The sequence below is a fragment of the Alligator mississippiensis genome, chromosome 7 (genome assembly GCF_030867095.1).
Source record: "Alligator mississippiensis isolate rAllMis1 chromosome 7, rAllMis1, whole genome shotgun sequence".
NCBI lineage: Eukaryota > Metazoa > Chordata > Crocodylia > Alligatoridae > Alligator > Alligator mississippiensis.
In genome coordinates this window covers 84,576,371-84,594,141 of record NC_081830.1, presented here as the reverse complement: position 1 = coordinate 84,594,141, position 17,771 = coordinate 84,576,371, and the positions used below count along the sequence as shown (strand labels likewise).

The 17,771-nt window shown below is 58.6% G+C and overlaps 1 protein-coding gene across 4 annotated transcripts in view; it reads left to right on the top strand.

Annotated features, from left to right (window-relative positions):
- DIS3L2 (DIS3 like 3'-5' exoribonuclease 2) overlaps positions 1-17,771 on the top strand; it is a 228,309-nt gene that overhangs the window by 208,825 nt on the left and 1,713 nt on the right. For all 4 annotated transcript variants that reach the window (XM_014601477.3, XM_014601479.3, XM_014601481.3 and 1 more), the window contains 6 exons: positions 4,184-4,367; positions 6,317-6,403; positions 13,670-13,817; positions 14,293-14,423; positions 15,052-15,156; positions 16,285-16,386. In XM_014601477.3, the coding sequence (XP_014456963.2) occupies positions 4,184-4,367; positions 6,317-6,403; positions 13,670-13,817; positions 14,293-14,423; positions 15,052-15,156; positions 16,285-16,386 (757 nt within the window). The remainder of the gene's footprint in view (positions 1-4,183; positions 4,368-6,316; positions 6,404-13,669; positions 13,818-14,292; positions 14,424-15,051; positions 15,157-16,284; positions 16,387-17,771) is intronic.

Here is a 17,771-nt window from a genome sequence, read left to right as displayed (position 1 = left end):
GGGCAGGATTTGGCCTCCTCCAGCCCTAGCGGTTCTGAGCCACAGACCCAGTTTCCCTGCCCAAGCGGGTGACCTCGCTGACACCGAACAGAAGGGCCAGCTCGTGCCCCCAGCTCCATCGGGCTCCCACGTGTGGCAGGAGCTGCTTTGTCTTAGCCCAGATGTGTCCAGACCCTGTTACCTGCGTGGGATTTTTGCAGCGGGCATCATCCTCCTGCAGAGCTCGTCCCCAGGGGCTGAGTCCCAGACCACAAGACCACCAGTAAGCAAGGCCTTGAGTGTTCACGCCTCTTTTGCCCCTGCAGAGCTCAGACAACTCCCATCTGTTTTGCTGAAACTAAGAACAGCAACCCCAATAAAACCCAAGGAGCATCTCTTGGTTGCAAAGTCGAGACAAAATTGTGGCCCTAAAGAATAAGTTATGATGGAGGTGACCGGCGAGCTTGGCAATGGAGCACTCCGGCAGCCCCGTGCTTCCAGTGACTGCGACATCTCTCCCAAGCCAGGGGCGGGAGGGGTCCCACGTTCAACGATTTCATAGATTTTTTTTAGGGTCGGAAGAGACCCCAGTAGATCATCGAATCTGACTCCCTGCCCTGGGCAGGAAAGAGCGCTGGGGTCCAGTGAACACCTGGGGTCAGATGTAGTCAGGGTATTTCTCATTACATGTTAATCTGTCCTCGCTAGCACCCCTCTGGCAGCACGGAAGTAAGACGTCGCCCTACACGGCCTTGTTCCTTGCTGCGTGCGAGCGTGCAGGTCTGTCACGGGGTCACTCGTGAGTCTTGGGCTGCTGGTGTGCAAGCAGTTGTTCAGAGGAGAGGAGGAAGCAGTGGAGGAGCGGATGGAGGAGCTTCGCCTAGTTCTCAGCTTTCAACACCTGGATTATTCTCCCCCATTTGGTTTCACCTTCCCGGCAGGAGACGAATGGAGTGACTGAGAGGGACACCCTCATCAGAGGCTTTGCTTTAATTAGCTTCTCATCCAAAGCCTTCCGCCCAGGAGTTTTCGATACCATCCTCGAGCAGGCTGTGCTTGGCTCCTGCCATGCCACAGATGCAGGCTCTTAGCCGGTGTCACCTTGACTCCCTCCACCCGCATTGCCAAGCCAGTTGGTTTTTTAGCATCACTGCTTGAGCCGCCTGGGACTCGAGTCGCAGGTCTGGACTGCGGTGCTGTCAGAGGGCTCCCCGGCACGCAGCTTTGCAAGCCAGGATCGAAGTGCGTGTGCAGGGAGACGAGGCCGCACAGGATGCTCTTTGTACTTCAAAGGGCCGTCAGAAGGGATGCAGATGATAGAGGTGTCTACGGTGACAAAATTCTGGGAGCCATCGGGAACATGCTTCCAGCATAGCTTTCGTGGCACAAGCGCAGTAACCCCCCAGTGAAATGGAAAGGTAAAACATTAACAGATCAAAGCACTTTTCACACAACGCCCTGCGACTCTGGGGAATTCACAGCCCGAGACACCACAGAGACAGAGAGAGAAGGATTAGACACTCTTGGTAAGCAGCAACAGTTTAATCTGAGCACGCTCTGGTTCGGATGAAGCATTACAAAAGCCGTAACCCCTCGTGCTTCTGGACAGAGGGCACCCGCCGAGCACCCAGGATTAGGAAGGAATTTCCTTCTTGGGCGTGTTAACTGCCTTGGCTTTAGGAAGATTTTGCACCTTGCTGCGATGGAGACTTGATACCGGTCATGTTCAGCAGACAGCCAGGATTTGGGAGCTGAGGGCTCCTAGCTGTTGGCATAACACCACAGACCAGTCCCGCAGGGACAGCTGCCCCCATCAGCTGGGCTCTAGCTAGGACCATAAATCTCTCCCTTGGCTTTGCAAAGTGTCACATGCCCAAAAGCAGAGCAAAGCCCTTGCCTGTCTGCCAGGATGTTTCATTTAACCGTGTTAGGGGTAGCAATAGCCTTCTCCGCTGGCACTGGTTACCGGAGCTCACTGGTGAGGCGCAGGCTGGGAGGTCAGCTCCTCGCCCCGTGTGGGTACCAGGCTCCCATGAATGCATCCCTGCTTCTCTCCAGTGACCTGCTGAAAACAAGACTGGGAGGTGTGAGCGGGTGGTTTTAGCTCTCTCGGGCTGGGCACCCAAAAGAAAGCAGTGCTGATTGAACCTGCTCTGGCCCGTTAGAAACTCTTGCACCCCGGGCAGTTACCTGTTGGATGCTGCAGGTCTCTTCTGCCTCCATCAGTTGGTGGCCGGGTACCAGCCACCATACGGGGACCGACGTTGCCATCTACTGGTCGAACTCCACCAGAACAGCTGTAGCTCGGTTGGATTCACGGCGTTCCTCTTTGAGACATCCCAAGTGCACCCAGCTCCTGTTTGGGGAGGAGGGGGCACCTGCCAGTACTTACCTAGGCTACAACAGATATTGCATTTGCACCATTTTATCCCAAGATAAAGTGCAGTCATCGAGACAGGCACGTCTGTTGTCCCAGGACAAGCCTTACAGGGGTGCACGGGATAAGAAGCACGAACGGTTTGTCTGGCGACATCGCAAAGTGGCATCTGTGTGGTTGTCCTGGGTTTGCATCATTGTATCAGAGGCAGAAATGCGGCAGGGCCTTCAGCCACTTGCTAAATCCTGATGGGGCATTTCTGTCCCAGGACAAATACAGGCACAGCTGGCCCCAGGACACAGCGGTGTCTGTTCCTAGCCTTAGTTCTGTACACTTGATGTGGGAGGGTTATCACAAAAGTGCAATCTCCGTGGGCCCAGTAGCAGCATCTGGTGTTTGTAGTGCTTTTGATTGGTAACGGACTGGGACCCTTCTCTCATCCCATGTTATCTGCACCTCTCGTGGACCTGGAGCTGCAGGGAGGGTGTCAGGGGCTTGGAAGGCAAGGTCATGAAGCCTGCAGAAAATAACAAGCTCCTCCAGCCCTAAGGAGAGGTGATATCTGTGTGCCTGGTGGGGTGCTTTTCCATGAAAGGCCCCCATTTTCATTGCTGATTGCAGCTGCCACAGACTTGTTCCTCCCCTGGGCTTTGCCTTCAATCATCTCCTCTCCCTTCTGGGCACTTTGCACGTATGGCAGACCGTGCAATGGGGCTGGGACGTAGCCACTGTACTGCAGTACGCACAGCAGGCAGTTGCTTCAGCAGTGCAGGCAGCAGCTTCCCAGCTTCCACGGCTCTTCCTGCAGTGAGAGAGCACAGCGGGGTACCGCCCTGCTCCCACAAAGCAGCCGTAAAAGCTCTTGGGGTCCAGCTCTGGAGACCTCCTTCAGGAGCTGTGGTGCAGCCGCTTGCCTCACACGAGCAGTGCTGGGCAGCAACAGTCCCGCAGTGCTGGGAGTGCGCAGTGGCTGTTACGGCTCCGTTATCTCTTTCGGCGGTTCTCGCTGCTCGAGAGCGGCTGGGAATCCCTGGAGCAAGCGATGTGCATCTCATTCAAATGCATCTCTCTGTCTAAGCCCCGTTAAACCCGTCTCCAGTGATACAGTCTCCCAGCTGGCAGCCTAGCCCTCCAGCACCCATAGGAGGGCCTCGGAGGCTGTGGTTTGCCTTCTTTTGCTGCACGCGGCTCACAAGGCTCCCATCCGCAGCCTGTGTTTTTAGTGGCGTGCAAGAAGAGTTCTCACTAGCTCGGACGAGTCTCCAGGGCTCTCTGCAGCGAGGGCGAGAAGCCGCAGATGGTGCTGGTGTTGCCTTTATTGGACAATTGGCCCTACAGCTAGAAAAGCCGCTGCGCTTTCTTTCCCGTCCGTCCCTTCCCAGTTCTGCTGTTGGCCCTGGTGTATGCCAGAGCTGGCCTTGACCACACAGGTCACTCCCTGGGTGGGCAACACTAAGAGGAGGGGTGGGGGCACACTGTTTTCTCTGGCTCCAGGCGACAGCTCTCCATGTTTGTCTTCTGTGCTATCTTTCCTCTTACACCTGTTTTTTCTTGTCAAGCAATTCAGGAGATAAAAGGACCTGGAGCAGAATTATTTTACTGTCATTGGGGCTGTCAGCATGTTGCTGGCTTCTGCCTGTCGGCACCTGTCCCAGGGGAACCTTGGTCAGAGAGAGGATTTTGGGGGACCTTGCTGCCATCCTAGGCCTCATCTCCCCCTGTAACAGCAGCTAATCACCGCTGTTTGTTTGAAAGCCAAGCACCCAAACTCCTTCCTGTGGCCAATCCGTGCTGATTCGCCTGGTGTCTTGTCTTGTCTTGCTGCAGGCTGGTGGAGGAGTTCATGCTTCTGGCCAACATGGCAGTGGCCCATCAGATCTACCGCTCCTTCCCTGCCCAGGCCTTGCTGCGCCGTCACCCGCCGCCCCAGACCAAGATGCTGAACGACCTCATGGAGTTCTGTGACCAGATGGGGCTGGGCATTGACTTCAGCAGCGCCGGGGCTTTGCATGTGAGCTGGGGGCCCAAGGGAAGGGGGTCGGTGCCTCGGGGAGCAAGTTTGCTCTCCTGGTGCTTTGCACATGAGCTGGGGGCCCAAGGGAAGGGGGTCGGTGCCTCGGGGAGCAAGTTTGCTCTCCTGGTGCTTTGCACGTGAGCCGGGGGCCCAAGGGAAGGGGGTCGGTGCCTCGGGGAGCAAGTTTGCTCCCCCAGCTCTCAACATGGCCTGGCTGCAGTCTTGTCACACATAGTTACCTGCTTCCCATCCTCTGTGCCTTGTGCCCGGCCTCCTGCAACATGCCGGACCGCAATGCAGCACCGAGGCAGGGAATGTGCTGTGCCCAGAGCCAGCCAAAGCTGGGACCAGGCTGCTTGGGAATAGGAGCTGCTAGACTGGTTGTGCTCTGGCTAAATTCATGAGTGCCAGCCCCGCAGAGCAGGTTGGCTTCTCCCTTCTCCCACGCCTGTAGAGAGAGCTGGGTGTTCCTCCACAGCACGTGGCAATGGACTTCTGGCACTAAAAGCAAGAGGTGGGTTGGACTGTTAGGCCTTGGCTGTTAGCTCAAGCCATCCTCCCTGGGGATGGCAACAGGCAGCTAAGAATGAGGAAGGGGGGAAGCAGCTGAGGTGTGAATCCAGCTCTTTGTCTGCTGAACTGTGGAGGCAGGAGCTGGCTTGTCCCCACGTGTCCTGTCAGACAAGGACGGGCAGTCCAGCAGAGAGCTGGGGTGAAGTGCATGGCTTACAGGGGAGCTTAGTGGCTGGGCTGGACTCAGAAGCAGAGGGGTGTGACGAGCACAGGATCGTCAGGCAGAGCAGTCGCAGAACCCAGGAGAAGGGGGAAGCTCAGCTCCATCCCGCCACGTCCCCAGGAGCACTGCCCACCTAGCAGATCTGCTCCTCAGTGCAAGAGATGATTGGTGCTGGTGCCCCAGCTCCGTCACAGACTGCCTGTGTGGGCTTGGGCAAGTCACTTACTGCTGTGCTTCAGTGAGGGGCTTGTCCCGGCAAATGCACTGAAGGAAGCAAAGTGCCCAGATGCTCTGTAACAGGGGGCAGACCAGTCCCCCAGAAAGCAGGCAGTATATGACTCCCTCTTTGGGACTGGGACTGTGTGTAAGGCAAAGGACTCTTGGAGCCCAGTGTATTAATGCTGCTGTTAGCATGTCTTATTAAATCTGGGATTGTCCCACCCAAAGCAAAGGCCTGGGCAGAGGGTTAAACATGGACAAGTCCTGGAGGAAGGGGGAACAGGAGGGTCCTAAGAGGGACCTGGTGGTTATGGCCAAGCCTTGAACTGTTGCAGCCTCTCTCACCAAGGAAGCGCTGCTTGCTGCTGGCCCCACATAGCAGCCCCTTCAGACCGACGCATCCCTCAGGTGTCTGCTCTGAAAGCCAGCTGGTCCATTCAGGGACATCTGCCTGACTGAACCAGTTCAGAGGCTGAACAGGCAGCTGTCTGGGGTCGTGTGGGAACATCCTGCTTTACGCCGGTCCCTTCCAGTCCTTTGTTTCTAAGTCACAAGGGCCCTGGCCTTTGATCTGCAGGCTGAGGGAAAGAGAGGAGGAAAGTATAGTGGCCCCCTGCACTCCAGAGACACCTCCTCGTGTCACTGTGCTTCACGTGGCCTGCCCTCGGGAGCGATATGCAGAACAGCATGTGGGCAGTGTGGGGCATCTCGGCCAGTGTCATCCTACTGGGCCCAGTCCAGCTGTCAGGGACCATGAGGAGCCCGGCTGTGCTCGCAGAGGAGAACAGGGATTGAGAGAAGCATTTTAGCTGCATGCATCTCAGCCGTTGCAGCTAGCGGAGAGAGGATTTGGATTAAAGTGCCAACCTGTTCTGGGATCCCTCTGGCAATTTGACAGCAGCAGGTAGAAGAGTTTTCGGTTGTACCCACTCTCACCCCTGCAAGTTTCCAGCTCTCACCTGGTTTTTTCCACCCCCTTCTCTCCTCCCAGAAAAGCTTGAATGAAATGTTTGGTGCTGACAAATACTCAGAAGCCCGGAAGGCAGTGCTGACCAACATGTTCTCCAGGCCGATGCAGGTAAGAGCAGCGTGGGCATGAAACACTTAGGATGGTTTCAGGCACTTCCCTGCCTACTCTGTGTTCACTGCCTGGACTGCCCCTCACCTGACCCATCTCGGGGGTAGGTAGACAGATGCAGCCCCTGGCAAATCCCATAACCAGGACTAAGTTCCATAACCAGCAGGTCCACTCTGCTCTGGGCAATGAGGACTGCCCATGGGTGCTTATACTGTGGGCTGGCCACTTGGGGAGCAAGGGAAGGTGCCTCTTTGACTTGCTTCTCAGAGCACACAGCCAGGAGGCTTATCGCTGCGAGAGGTCACTGGGATATTTCCCATGGAAGGGCTTTGTTCCCAAAGGGCTGGTCTCACTGCTCAAGTGCAATAACTGTTCATGCAAGACTCCGCTCCCATTGACTTTGGGGGATGTGGGTCGGGTCTTGGCAGTCTTTGCATAACACCTCATGCTGTGGTATCCTAAAATAGCCTCCTTTCTCAAGCAAGTCAGACATGGGGCTGGCATCAGGGGGATGGAGCCAGGCACTGGTGGGAACTGAATCTGGGTCCAGCTCTATGAGGGCAGTTGGGTCCACCATGAGATGCCCAGAAGTAAACCGGGTTCTACATCCAACCCCAGCAGTCACATTGATCAGAGCGGCCCATGTCTTTCTGGCCCACAGAGACCCTCTTGCCTCTAGGGAGGGTCTGTCTCGATCCTTCCTTCCCTTTGAGGCATGTGGCATGATGGAAGTTTGTTGCACCACTGCGCCTTGCTGCTGGTCTTGTGCGTCTCGGAGGTTGCGGCCCCAGGGGAGCTGGGGGAACATACCTGCAATGGCCTCCCTCCTGCTGGCTGCTCCTTGCTACAGAGATGAATCATCTCCCTGATATCATGTGTTTGACGGGTGCCCTTCTAATTAGCCAGTTTGCTCTGTTCACTCATTAGCCATTGCCTGAAGTCCTGTTGCACTTTAGTGACACATAAGGGTTGTTTGCAAATGGAGCTGAGGAAGCTCGGATGGTGTTGAGCACACGCCGGTTGGTAATTGCACGCACACGTGTTCTGCTCATTCGTACAGTTAAATGCTGCTAAGTTACCCCCTTCCTGGCTCAGGGTGCATGTCACATGTCTCTAGATACTGATCCTTTGTCTGGCTTGGCCTTGTCATGGTCTCTCCTTATCCAGGAAGCTAGTGACCTCCTTCCCTGTTACTGTCAAGTGCAGCCTCACAGCAGGAATTCAGTTGTTGACTCCCATGTAACGTGATCTGCCCCAGGATGGTGGTTTGGGTGCACAGTGGCACCCACATCATCTCCCCAGGATAAGACAACCCAACTCGTGTGGTCTCAGATGGTCAGGCAGGAGGAGACCGGCCCTGTGGGCACAGCCCAGAATGGACTGGGAAGATTCATCTGACCCAAGGGCTTGTGCCATAAGCCATGCTGTGGGGCAGTGGTGGCCTGCTGGACTAGGAGATGGGAGGGTGCTCTGAGCCCCTCTCCCTGTGCTCCTCCCCTCCCAGGACCCCGGGATGACTTGCCGGCCATGTGCATTTGCAGCAGCTGACCACGAAGGACCTGCCTGCTGTCAGGGGAAATGCTGATCCAGTAGTTCCTCACTGAGACACCCAGGAGAATTAGGACCACCAAAGCAGCCCTGTCAGAGACCTGCATGCCTTGAGGGGGCAGGGATAGAAGGGCCATTCCAAAGACCACCTGAGCTGAGTGGGTGTATTTGAGGGTTGATTTGCTTTCCAGCTTCTTTTTGCTGCTATCTCGTAATGGGAACGTGGCCATCTTTCCCCTGTGGCAGTGGTAATGCGTACGGGGCAAGCCCAGTGGTTGCAAAGGAGAGGCGGGCAAAGCAGCGGTCAGAGGTTCTGCCTTGCAGCAGTCCGGTTGGGCCCTGCAGGCTGTTGTCAGGGCAGGGGCCAGGGTCTGCTCCTTCCAGTACCGTGCAGAAAAGGAGTCAGGATTTAGGATTGTGGTTGCTAAGAAAAGGCCCAGGTCCATTCTCCGGCCCCCCACCCCGCGAGCATGTCCCCTGGTCTGATGTGACAGTTCAGAGTGTGGTCATTGTGCCTCATGCCAGCTCTTCCATCTGGAAAGACCAGGGAAGAAAAGAGCCTTGATACCCACAGGTGCCAGGAGATCCAAGTGAGGTTGCATGTGGAAAAGTGCTCTTGCACTCAGCGTGCCCGTGATTTCAGCTGGATGCTAGACTCACTTCAGCACATCTGCTCTCAGCACATATTTGGGGGCACCTTGCAGATGTAACAAGTAAACACAAACATGACTGGACTTTCAGCACAGCTGAGTCCCATGACTCTGGGCAAGAAACCATCCCGGCTTGCAACATTGCTAGATACCGTGGTGCTCACACTGCGCAACGTTCGCTCTCAGTGCTGCTACGTGAGCCAGAGAGAGCCCAGGAGCCGTCTAGAGTCCAGCATCCGAGAGGACTTACCAGGGTGGGCAGTCAGCAGAGCCATCCTTTAACTCAGTATGGGGGTGCCAAGGCCCCACCAGCAGGGATCAGCTGTGAGGATGACAGGCCACGAGGGTCCTGGCTAGGCTGGAGGTGGATCTGCTGCCAGGCGTCTGGATGAACAATGTCTGCATCCCCTGGAGCTTCTCCTTCCCTGGGTTCTCCCTGGGAACAGATGCTCCCACCTGCGCCTGTGTCACCACCCGCCTCTGGAAATGAGCTTGGGGCCCTGCCAGTTTCTAGCTCAGTAAATGGCAGCGAAGGCACCGCCAGCCCTGCTTTCCCATGGGAAGCCTGTGCCTCCTGGACTAGGGTTCACGCTGATGCATTGCAAAGGGTTCTTGTGAGCATAAAGAGGGGTTGAATTTCAGGGGTGCCCCTGCTGTACTCCCAGCCCCTCTGACACGTATGTGCAGCTATTGACATCATGGCCAAGCCTGAAACAGCCCTTTTCTCTCCAGCCAAAAGCTCAGTGGGTATCACAGGAGCAGGCAAAGGTAGAGAAGGGGTCATTTCACCACCGCAGCCAAGCTCCATTCGCAGCAGGCTGATGTGCATCAGGGAGCTTGTTGCAGGTCCCTTCTCCTGTCCTTGCTGTCCATGCAAGCTGCTGGGGAGCTGTGCTAACTTCCACCCCATTCCCTCACTGGTTTGCCCCAGTGGGCAGGCATAGCTGGATTCTGGCTTCCTACCCCAGAGGAGGGCTTGAGCCACCAGGCAGTGAAAAAACCTCCCGCACATGGGGACCTGTCCCCGTCTCCAGTGTCAGAACAGCTCCAGCAGATTGGAGGCTTCGGCCCAGGGGAGGCCTCCACCCTCTCCCACCTGCTGCTGCAGCCAGCATCCCCCGTCCTCGCCATCCTCTGTCCTCCCAATGCAAGGAGGGAAGCACGGGTTTCATGGCAGAAAGTTGGTTCTTCCCGTGCCAGCAGCATCTCTTCCGGCACCTGCTGAACAAAGCCACGTACAGGCCACGGGACCTGCATTGGCAGTGGGGGCAGGGGCTGTCACTGATTTACGGCGAGTGGCCCCATTAGTGCCGGGCACTCGGGACCAACCTGCCTCAAGTCGTGTTTCGCAGCTGTCTGTGCCGAGGTCCGTCATCTGGGGATGAGGCTGCTGGTAATTTGGTTGTTAATTAAACCACAGCCATGCCAGGCCTCGCACAGTCTGAGCCCCATTGGTCAAGATGAAAATCTCTCGGGTGAGGCGGGAGTCAGGACACAGCTCGTGCCGTGTGTCAGCAGGGGTGCCCGGATCCCACCACCAGCCGCCGCGTGACAGATGCAGGAGCAGTGACGCTCCATTTTTCAGGGGCTCAGTCACTCAGGGATTCAATCTGTCCTCAAGAGCGAAGCAGCCCCCAGTCGGCCACGGCTCATTTATTTTTCAACTCCTTGCGGTTCTTCTGGGGAGTGGAGCAGTCGGGGCCCGCATTTTTGAGAGCGCTTGTCACCGGAGTCTGCTAATGAGGAAACATCTGCTTGCTGCCAGGCCGCTGTCGCTCTGAACCGGCTGAGGGTTGCAGTTTGAAGCTGCATCGCGGGGCCTTGGAGGAACCGGCTGCCCATGTCGCGGCTTTGCTGAGGGTCCCCCTGGCCCACGCAGCCCTTTTGTGGGGGGGTGGAGAAAGCATTTGCAACCTGCTTCCCCCACTCCCTTGCAGCTCCAGGGGCAGGCTGGGAAATCCCCAAGCTGGAATTGGGCTGGGGATCCCTCCCTCCACTGAGCCTGGGCAGGCTCAGAGCCAGCATGCACCACCCTATGCCCACGCCAGGCCCGCGCACCCTGCCCTGGGAACAGCATGCATCTTCCGCGTGGCCCGAGAGAGTTAAGCAAGCGGAAGAGACTCTTGTCTAGTGCATCAGAAGGAATTGAGCCCCGGGTCGTAGAAGTTGGCAGCCACCAGAGATCTTCTCCCAGCTTGTGGGTCTCATAAAAAGGCAAGGGCCACGCTGCTTTTTTTTTAACCTGCTCTGTTGACTTGCCCGGAGCAGTGCAGCACAGCTCCACGAGAGCTGGCACGGATGCTGGGGAGGCAGCCGCCTGAACCACAGTTCCCAGAGCAGCTCGGTAACCGGAGCAGGCAACTGCTGCTGTTGCGTCTCTCCCCGTCGCTCTTAAACGGGTTCATTCAGCCCCCATGACCCTGCCACAGCCTCCCTGCTCCAGCCACCTTCTCCACAGTCTCCGCCTGCCTCGCTTCTCCGCCCCAAGGGCCGGCATTTCACAGACATGAACATAAAAGCAGGAGCGTGTGTCATAATGGGCACGGCTGAGCGAGATTCCCGTTGCGGGGGCAGCTGGGAATTGCGGGGCAGCTGCCGCTCACCTGCTGACTTAGCCGCGCTCCAGCAGGTCAGCGCTGGGCTCTGCTCACAACACCCGGCAATTGGCCCTGCACCAATTTTGAAGCACCAAGCCTCAGCTTCCCAGGCCCTGATTCTCCTAGGAGCCCTCCTGAGACCCGCCGCTCTGCGCATGTCCCATGTGGACGCTGCCTAAGAGGCCTTCTGGCCCGTCGAGTCCTGGTGCAGGTTTGAACAGGCTGCTGACTGCAAAGGGAGCGGACAGAGGCCACTAGCGTCCCTGCGGGATGCAGCTTGAGAGGCCTCATCAACCTCCAGCATGGACAAGGGGCATGCAGGTAGACAATGGCATTCACCTGGGTAGCGCTGCCAACCCACCAGCGTGACCCAGGGGCTGGTCAGCATGAGGGCGTCATTGCTGCGCTCAGCCTGCTGTGCCGTGGGCTCTGCCCATCGCGTGCTGGCTCCGCAGCAGGGTGAGGGGCTGCAAGGTCCTTCACATTAGGTGGAGACCGAGCGTTGTTGCCACCTGACAGCTGTGTGGGCGCGTAGGCCTCGAGTTGGCACCGGCAGTGTCCAAGGACTGAACTTACCGGGAAGGCTGAGCCCATCCCACCCCCAGAAATGCTCCCACCAAGTGAATGCCAAAGGGCTTTGGCAGGGAAGCCTGAGCTGCCGCTGGCTGTGCTACCTCTGCCCTGTGGCATTGCGGGCTGCTGCCTTCCAGTGCTAGGTTCAAAGCCCACCCCTGCCAGGGCGCTGGGCACCCTGCATGCACCTCTCCTCCTCCCCCAGGGCCAGGATTCCTGGAGTCTGTGGGTTGTGTTTGCTGGCCAGTTCCTCGGAGTAGGTGTTCAGAGTCCTTCAGGCCAGGAACCACAGAGCAAGGCCATATCCTGATGGGCCTGGAGCTGAGCAAGGGGCCTCGCAGAGGCTCACGCTCATGGCACCATTTCTTTGTTCCCCGCTGGGGTTCATTCAGTGTTGAAGTGCTGCACAGGGCAAGCACCGTCCAAGCGGAGCTGGTGCCGGGGCATCAGGCCACCAGCACGGCCACTGCCAGAAACCGCTCGTCGAGCTGGGGGTGATTTATTCCAGTCCTGCCCTTGCAGCTGCATGGATACTGCCAAGCGGAGCCCGTTCCCAGCTCACAATACCAATTAATCCCCATGGCCATGCTGGGGCAGGAAGGAGGATGGCGTTCTGCTGTCCATCTCCCAGAGGAAAGGAGAAAGCTGTGGTGCCTGGCCTCTTGCAACGTAGCCATAGCGAAAATCCCCTGGCAAGAGAGCAGCCTTCGCAAGCCTGTGATGTGCAGGTGCATCTGGAAATCCATCACGGCAGCCCCTACCAGTTGTGGGACCCTAATGCTGATCTGTTCCCTGAAGGCCTTCCTCTGCCATCAGGCACGGGCGTGGAAGCAGCCTTTGCCTGGCTGGTTGGTCACATCCAGGGACTTGGTTAATACAGCACGAAGCGCTCCGGTGAAGGTGGTACAAGCCCAGGCCCTCTGAGGCAAGCTTGCCTTTGGAGGCCTGGTGCAGACAAGGGGCTGAGCGGTGCGCGGTGTGCACAAACAGGCTGGCAGGGGGGTCATTTTGAATCATCTTGTTGGTGGCTGCATCTCTCCCATTTCCTGGGGTGCAGGAAGGATTATTCCCCCCTGCCTGGATGTTTTGTGTGCCTGGTTTGCACGCTGACTGCCCCGTCCCTGCCTCATTCGACCCCCATGGCGTCCTCATCACCCGTTTACATCAGCGTGCTGGGGGTGTCGTCACCGTCCTGCCGCTTGTGCCTTCTTTCAGCCCAAGTCAGCCACCTGCTCAGCATCTGTGGGGGATCCACAGTCGAGAAGTGGGTGCGTGTGCCACAGCCAGCATGCTGGCACGGACAGGGCGTGGGGTGTCACCACAGCTCCGCCAGTGCCACGCTGGCAGCTTGGCCTCAGGGCAATAGGCTGGTTCTCTTCCCCCTGCAAAGACTTGGACCCATTTCAAGCGTCTGAGTGAGAGGCCCCACATGGCCCCACTGGGAGTCCTCCAAGCAAAAGAGAAGCAAGTCGTAGGATCCTGCCCCCAGGTCCGGGATCAGGCTTTTCCTTGTCGGGCACAGCGGGCTCAGGGGTTTAGCGGCAGGGTGGGGAGCAGGCAGCTGGGCTGTGCCAGAGAACAACTAGTGGCAGAAATAGCCTGGTAGCAGCAGGGAAAGAGCACTTTTCCAAGAGGGAAAGGAGGACTCTTCCCTCTCCCCTTTCCCAGTAGTGCCTGGCAGAGCTGGCCTGGACATGCCTCTGCCCTGCGAAGGGGGCACTGGGCAGCTCATACCCCCAACCCTCCCGGGCTGTGTCCATCCTACGAGATGCTCCCTGTGCAAATCCTCTCGTGTCCCCGTGCCCCAAGCCCAGTCTGCAGGGCCTCACAGAGCAGCTCACAGGCTCCCAGGATGTCAGCAGGGGGCTGCCTGTCTCATCACAGGGTTTCCCTTTCAGATGGCCCTCTACTTCTGCACCGGAGTCCTAAAAGATGAGACCCTGTTCCACCACTACGCCCTCAACGTGCCCCTCTACACCCACTTCACCTCGCCCATCCGCCGCTATCCCGACATCATTGTCCACCGGCTCCTCTCCGCCTCACTGGGTACGAGCTCACGAGACTCTGGGTGCGGGCAGCCCAAGAGTGGGCTCCCTGCAGGACGGGCTCCGTGCCAGTGCCTCCAGAGCGGGGCTGTCCGGGGAGGGGAAGGAGTCAGAGTCAGGACTCCTGGGTTCTGGGGACTCAGGCCAACTTCCTTTGCCCACCTCCCATCTACATGGCTGTTGTAACTCCCCCTGGCATGGTCCCAGCTCCCTGACCCACCCTTCACAGAGCAGGGTGTCAAAAGGACTCATGTCTCAGGGGGATTTTCCTGCCAACAGTGGGTGAGACCAGATGGGCATCACCCCCTTGTGTTGGTAGTCCCAGCACCAGGCAGGAGCTGGGCTGCTCAGTCTCACTCCTTGCAGTCGTGTGCTCTTGGCCAGCATCCCAACCCTTTAGCAAATCGGGCAGCTCCGGGGTGGGCATTGGTGTCTGTAGCACCAGGGTGCCAAGGCACAGTGGTTTTCCTTCCCAGGCTCTGGGCGCCCAGTCCGGCTGTGGAAGGAGGCCATCCAGGAGCAGGCAGACCACTGCAACGACCGCAAGATGGCATCCAAGAGAGTGCAGGAGCTCAGCGCCGACCTCTTCTTCTCTGTCTTCGTCAGGGTAAGGCCTCAGGCAGCACTGCACTGGCTGTGCCAGCCCCTTCCCTTGGCCCTGGGAGCAAGGACCGGGCCTCTCTGATTCCCCACACTGAGACAACTCTCCTGCAAGGATGCCTTGGTTTTGCCCAGTGGCCACATCTCGTGGGGGCAGCTTCCTACTCTGCTTGGAGCTCCGGTTAACCCTTGGATTTGCAGCCCCTTCTCGCCCACGTGGCTCTGACTGTTTTGTGGCCACTGCCTGCTCTTCCCAGGGCAGGTTCTTGCTTTCAAAGAATCACGGGGCCTCCCCCCCGGGGGCTGCAACTAAGAGACCAAGCTCTCTACCGCCTCTCTCCTGCTCTGTGCAGCAGACAGGCACCGCAAGTCCTCCACTGGCTTCTTGGGCTTGGCTGGGATCCTGCAGGACTGGGTGTCCTGGCTGTTTGCACCTTGCGGAGTTGTATCCAGGCCTGAGGGGGCTGGGGAGAGGTGGTACTTAATACAGTGTTCCCTGGGGAGAAGGAGGGAGGGGCATCCTAGGCTTGGGCATTGCCCACATGGAACAAGTGTGAAGGGAGAGGGCAGAGCTTGGTGCTGGGGTGGCAGAGGCCTGGGGGCATCTCTTGTCATGCCAGCACGTTGCCTTGCAGGAGTGTGGCCCCCTGGAGTCAGAGGCGATGGTGATGGGCGTCCTGAATGAGGCCTTCGACGTCCTGGTGCTGCGCTTCGGCGTCCAGAAACGCATCTACTGCAACGTAAGTGCTTCATGGGCAGGTGGGCAGCCCATGCTGCTGCAGGCTGCAGCCTTCGTCCTCCCACAGCTCCAGGGCTCTGGGACTGGAAGGGGGCAAGGGGGGCACGCCCCCATGAGGCCAGGCCCAGGGACCTTCGCGGCTGTGACGCTGGCTCATCCAAGCAGGGAACAAAGGCACCCATGGCCCTGGCACACGAGCAGTGCCGCCAGCCAAGCTGCCCTGGTGCCTGTGCAGCAGTAGGACAGGGTGACATGGCCACGTAGCCAAGAGCCTCAGGAACCATGGCTTGGTAACCACTGTACAGAAAGGGGCAGAGTTAAGGGGACAGTGGGAGCTGTTAAGGGCTAGAGAAAGCCTGGGATAGAGCTTGCCATTCCCTTAGCTAAAACACAGTTCCACCTTGCCTGGCTTTGAGGGAAACGGGCCACAGCTTCCTTTACTCTGAAGAGCCCAGTGCCAAGGCACGGCCCTTCCCTCCCCTTCCCAGATCCACCTCGGAGGGCACTGCCTGCTTCTCACCTTCCCAAGCCCCCGGCAGGACAAGGGCAGGATCAGAGGCAGCGAGGAGGCCGGGCAAAGCAGAGCGGGGAATTCTCTCCTCCGGTCTCCTCTGCTTTCAGACGCTCCATTTGAAAGCGGATGGTTTTTCTAGGGAAAAGGCGCTGAAGTCCAGGTTTGAGAGCTCAAGCGCCCGGGCTCCGAAACCAGGAGGGGCCAGTTTGAATTTCACGTTACCAGCCAGTAAATCAGGGGCTGCCTGAGGGCAATCAGCCCTGCACTAGCCCCACAGGGAGCAACGACAGCCTCTCATACCGTGGCTGTACGGCTTGCGGCAACATCTTTAACCGGACCCTGCTGCGTGGACCGCGTGCATGTTACAGCAGCCCCTGAATTACGGCTCACGAGCCCTGGGCTCCCGGCAGTTCAGAGCGGCGAGAGGCCTTTCTGTTGCGTGCTGAACAGGAGGGATTTCAACGTGTCAGCAAGCAGGCGCTGAGGGACGGGGCAGGGAAGCCCAGCCGTGGCCTGCAGGGCAACTGGGCAGGGCTGGGAAGGGGACGGGGTTCCTGGGATCTCTGTCAGGCAGCAGGAGTTAGAGCCGTTCCCAGCATCCGTGTCTGCCCGCAGGCTCTGCCCCTGGTGGGCTTCCACTTCCAGAAGGTGGGGAAGAAGCCGGAGCTGACCCTCGTGTGGGAGGAGGAGACCCCCAAGCAGGAAGCTGCCCACCAGGTAACGCCACCTCCGGGCCAGGCTTTGGGGTGGGGCGGAGCTGAGTTGGGCAGATGGTGCGGCTACAGGCTCCGTGTCCACGCGGGCGCCTCGGGGGCTTTCAGCAGGAGGTGGCAGCGGGCTCTGGATGCGAATCCCACAGCCCCCGCTGTCATGTTATGGGAAGGGCCGGATAGGACCCTGGTGTCGCAGCCTGTGGGGAACCGCTGCTGCTGCTGAGACTTACAACTCGCTCCAGCCTCAAGCTCCCCTGGCATCGAGAGCAGGGCTGGGTGAGGCCAGTCTGCTGCTGCACGGGGCCACCCTGGCACCAGCTTCCAGAGCAGCCGGGCACCTCCCGTGGCTGCGCACCACGTCCCTAAGGATTTCCTGAGCTCCTGCTAGCGTAGACCCAGCCCAGAGCCGTGGAAAGGGTGAAGAGCCTGTGCCGGGAGCCGTGCTCCCTCTGGCACCGCACTTCTACCTCTGAGCTCAGCCCCTGCAGCCACCCCGGGTGATTCCTCTTTTGCATGGGAGCTGGTGTCACTTAAGCGCCTCCAGCATGAAAAATGGCTGCCTGGCAGGAGCCAGGCCCAGCGCTGGGTTTGATCCCTTCTGCTAAGCAAACATTTGTGAGGGATCTTCCACACCTCCTAAGAAAACACTGGAGCCCTGGGCCAGGCCAGGTCACGGCACACTGCGCACTTCCCTTCCCTGCCAGCCCATCCCTGAGCCAATAAATCTCTCGCCCTGCAAACGGCCGTCACCCAGCCAGTGCTGTGCTGAACCAGCAAGAAGCACTGTCACCTTGACACGCAGCTCCGGCCTCCTTGTCCCCTGGAGTGAGTCGCCCAGCCCCGGCAGCGCCAGCCCCTCCTCCATGCTGAGGCTGGCAGGGAGGGGTCCACGCACTGCTCAGGTGCTTGGCACCTGTCTGGGTTTGCCTGAACCTGGCCAAAGAGGGGGAATGTCTGTGAAGGGGGTTTGCAAGCTACCTGAAGTGGGCAGAGGTTGGGCAGCTGCTGCAGCGCCCCATCCCTGCCTTTGCCCTAGGATGGGGGATGTGCAGCTCCACCCTCTGCATGCCCCTGGCATCAGGCAGACCCAAGAGACCACGCTAGTGCCCAGCATATAGGCTTTTGTCCTCTGTGCACCAAGTCTCTGCCATCACCAGGCGCTGCCTTTCCCTACAGGCTGGTGCCATTTACCTGAGTCCAGAGGAGACCTGGCCTCATCCCCACGGCTCCTCTGGAGCAGCAGAAGGGCTGGCAGGGCAGGTTTCAGCCCAGTCGCTGCACCCCATGTACACAACAGCCAGGGTCTCTTGGAGGACAGCACAGGGAAAGCTCCTCCTAGGATGGAGGTGGAGCAGGTGCCACAGGGAGGGCACTGCAGGGGCACATCCT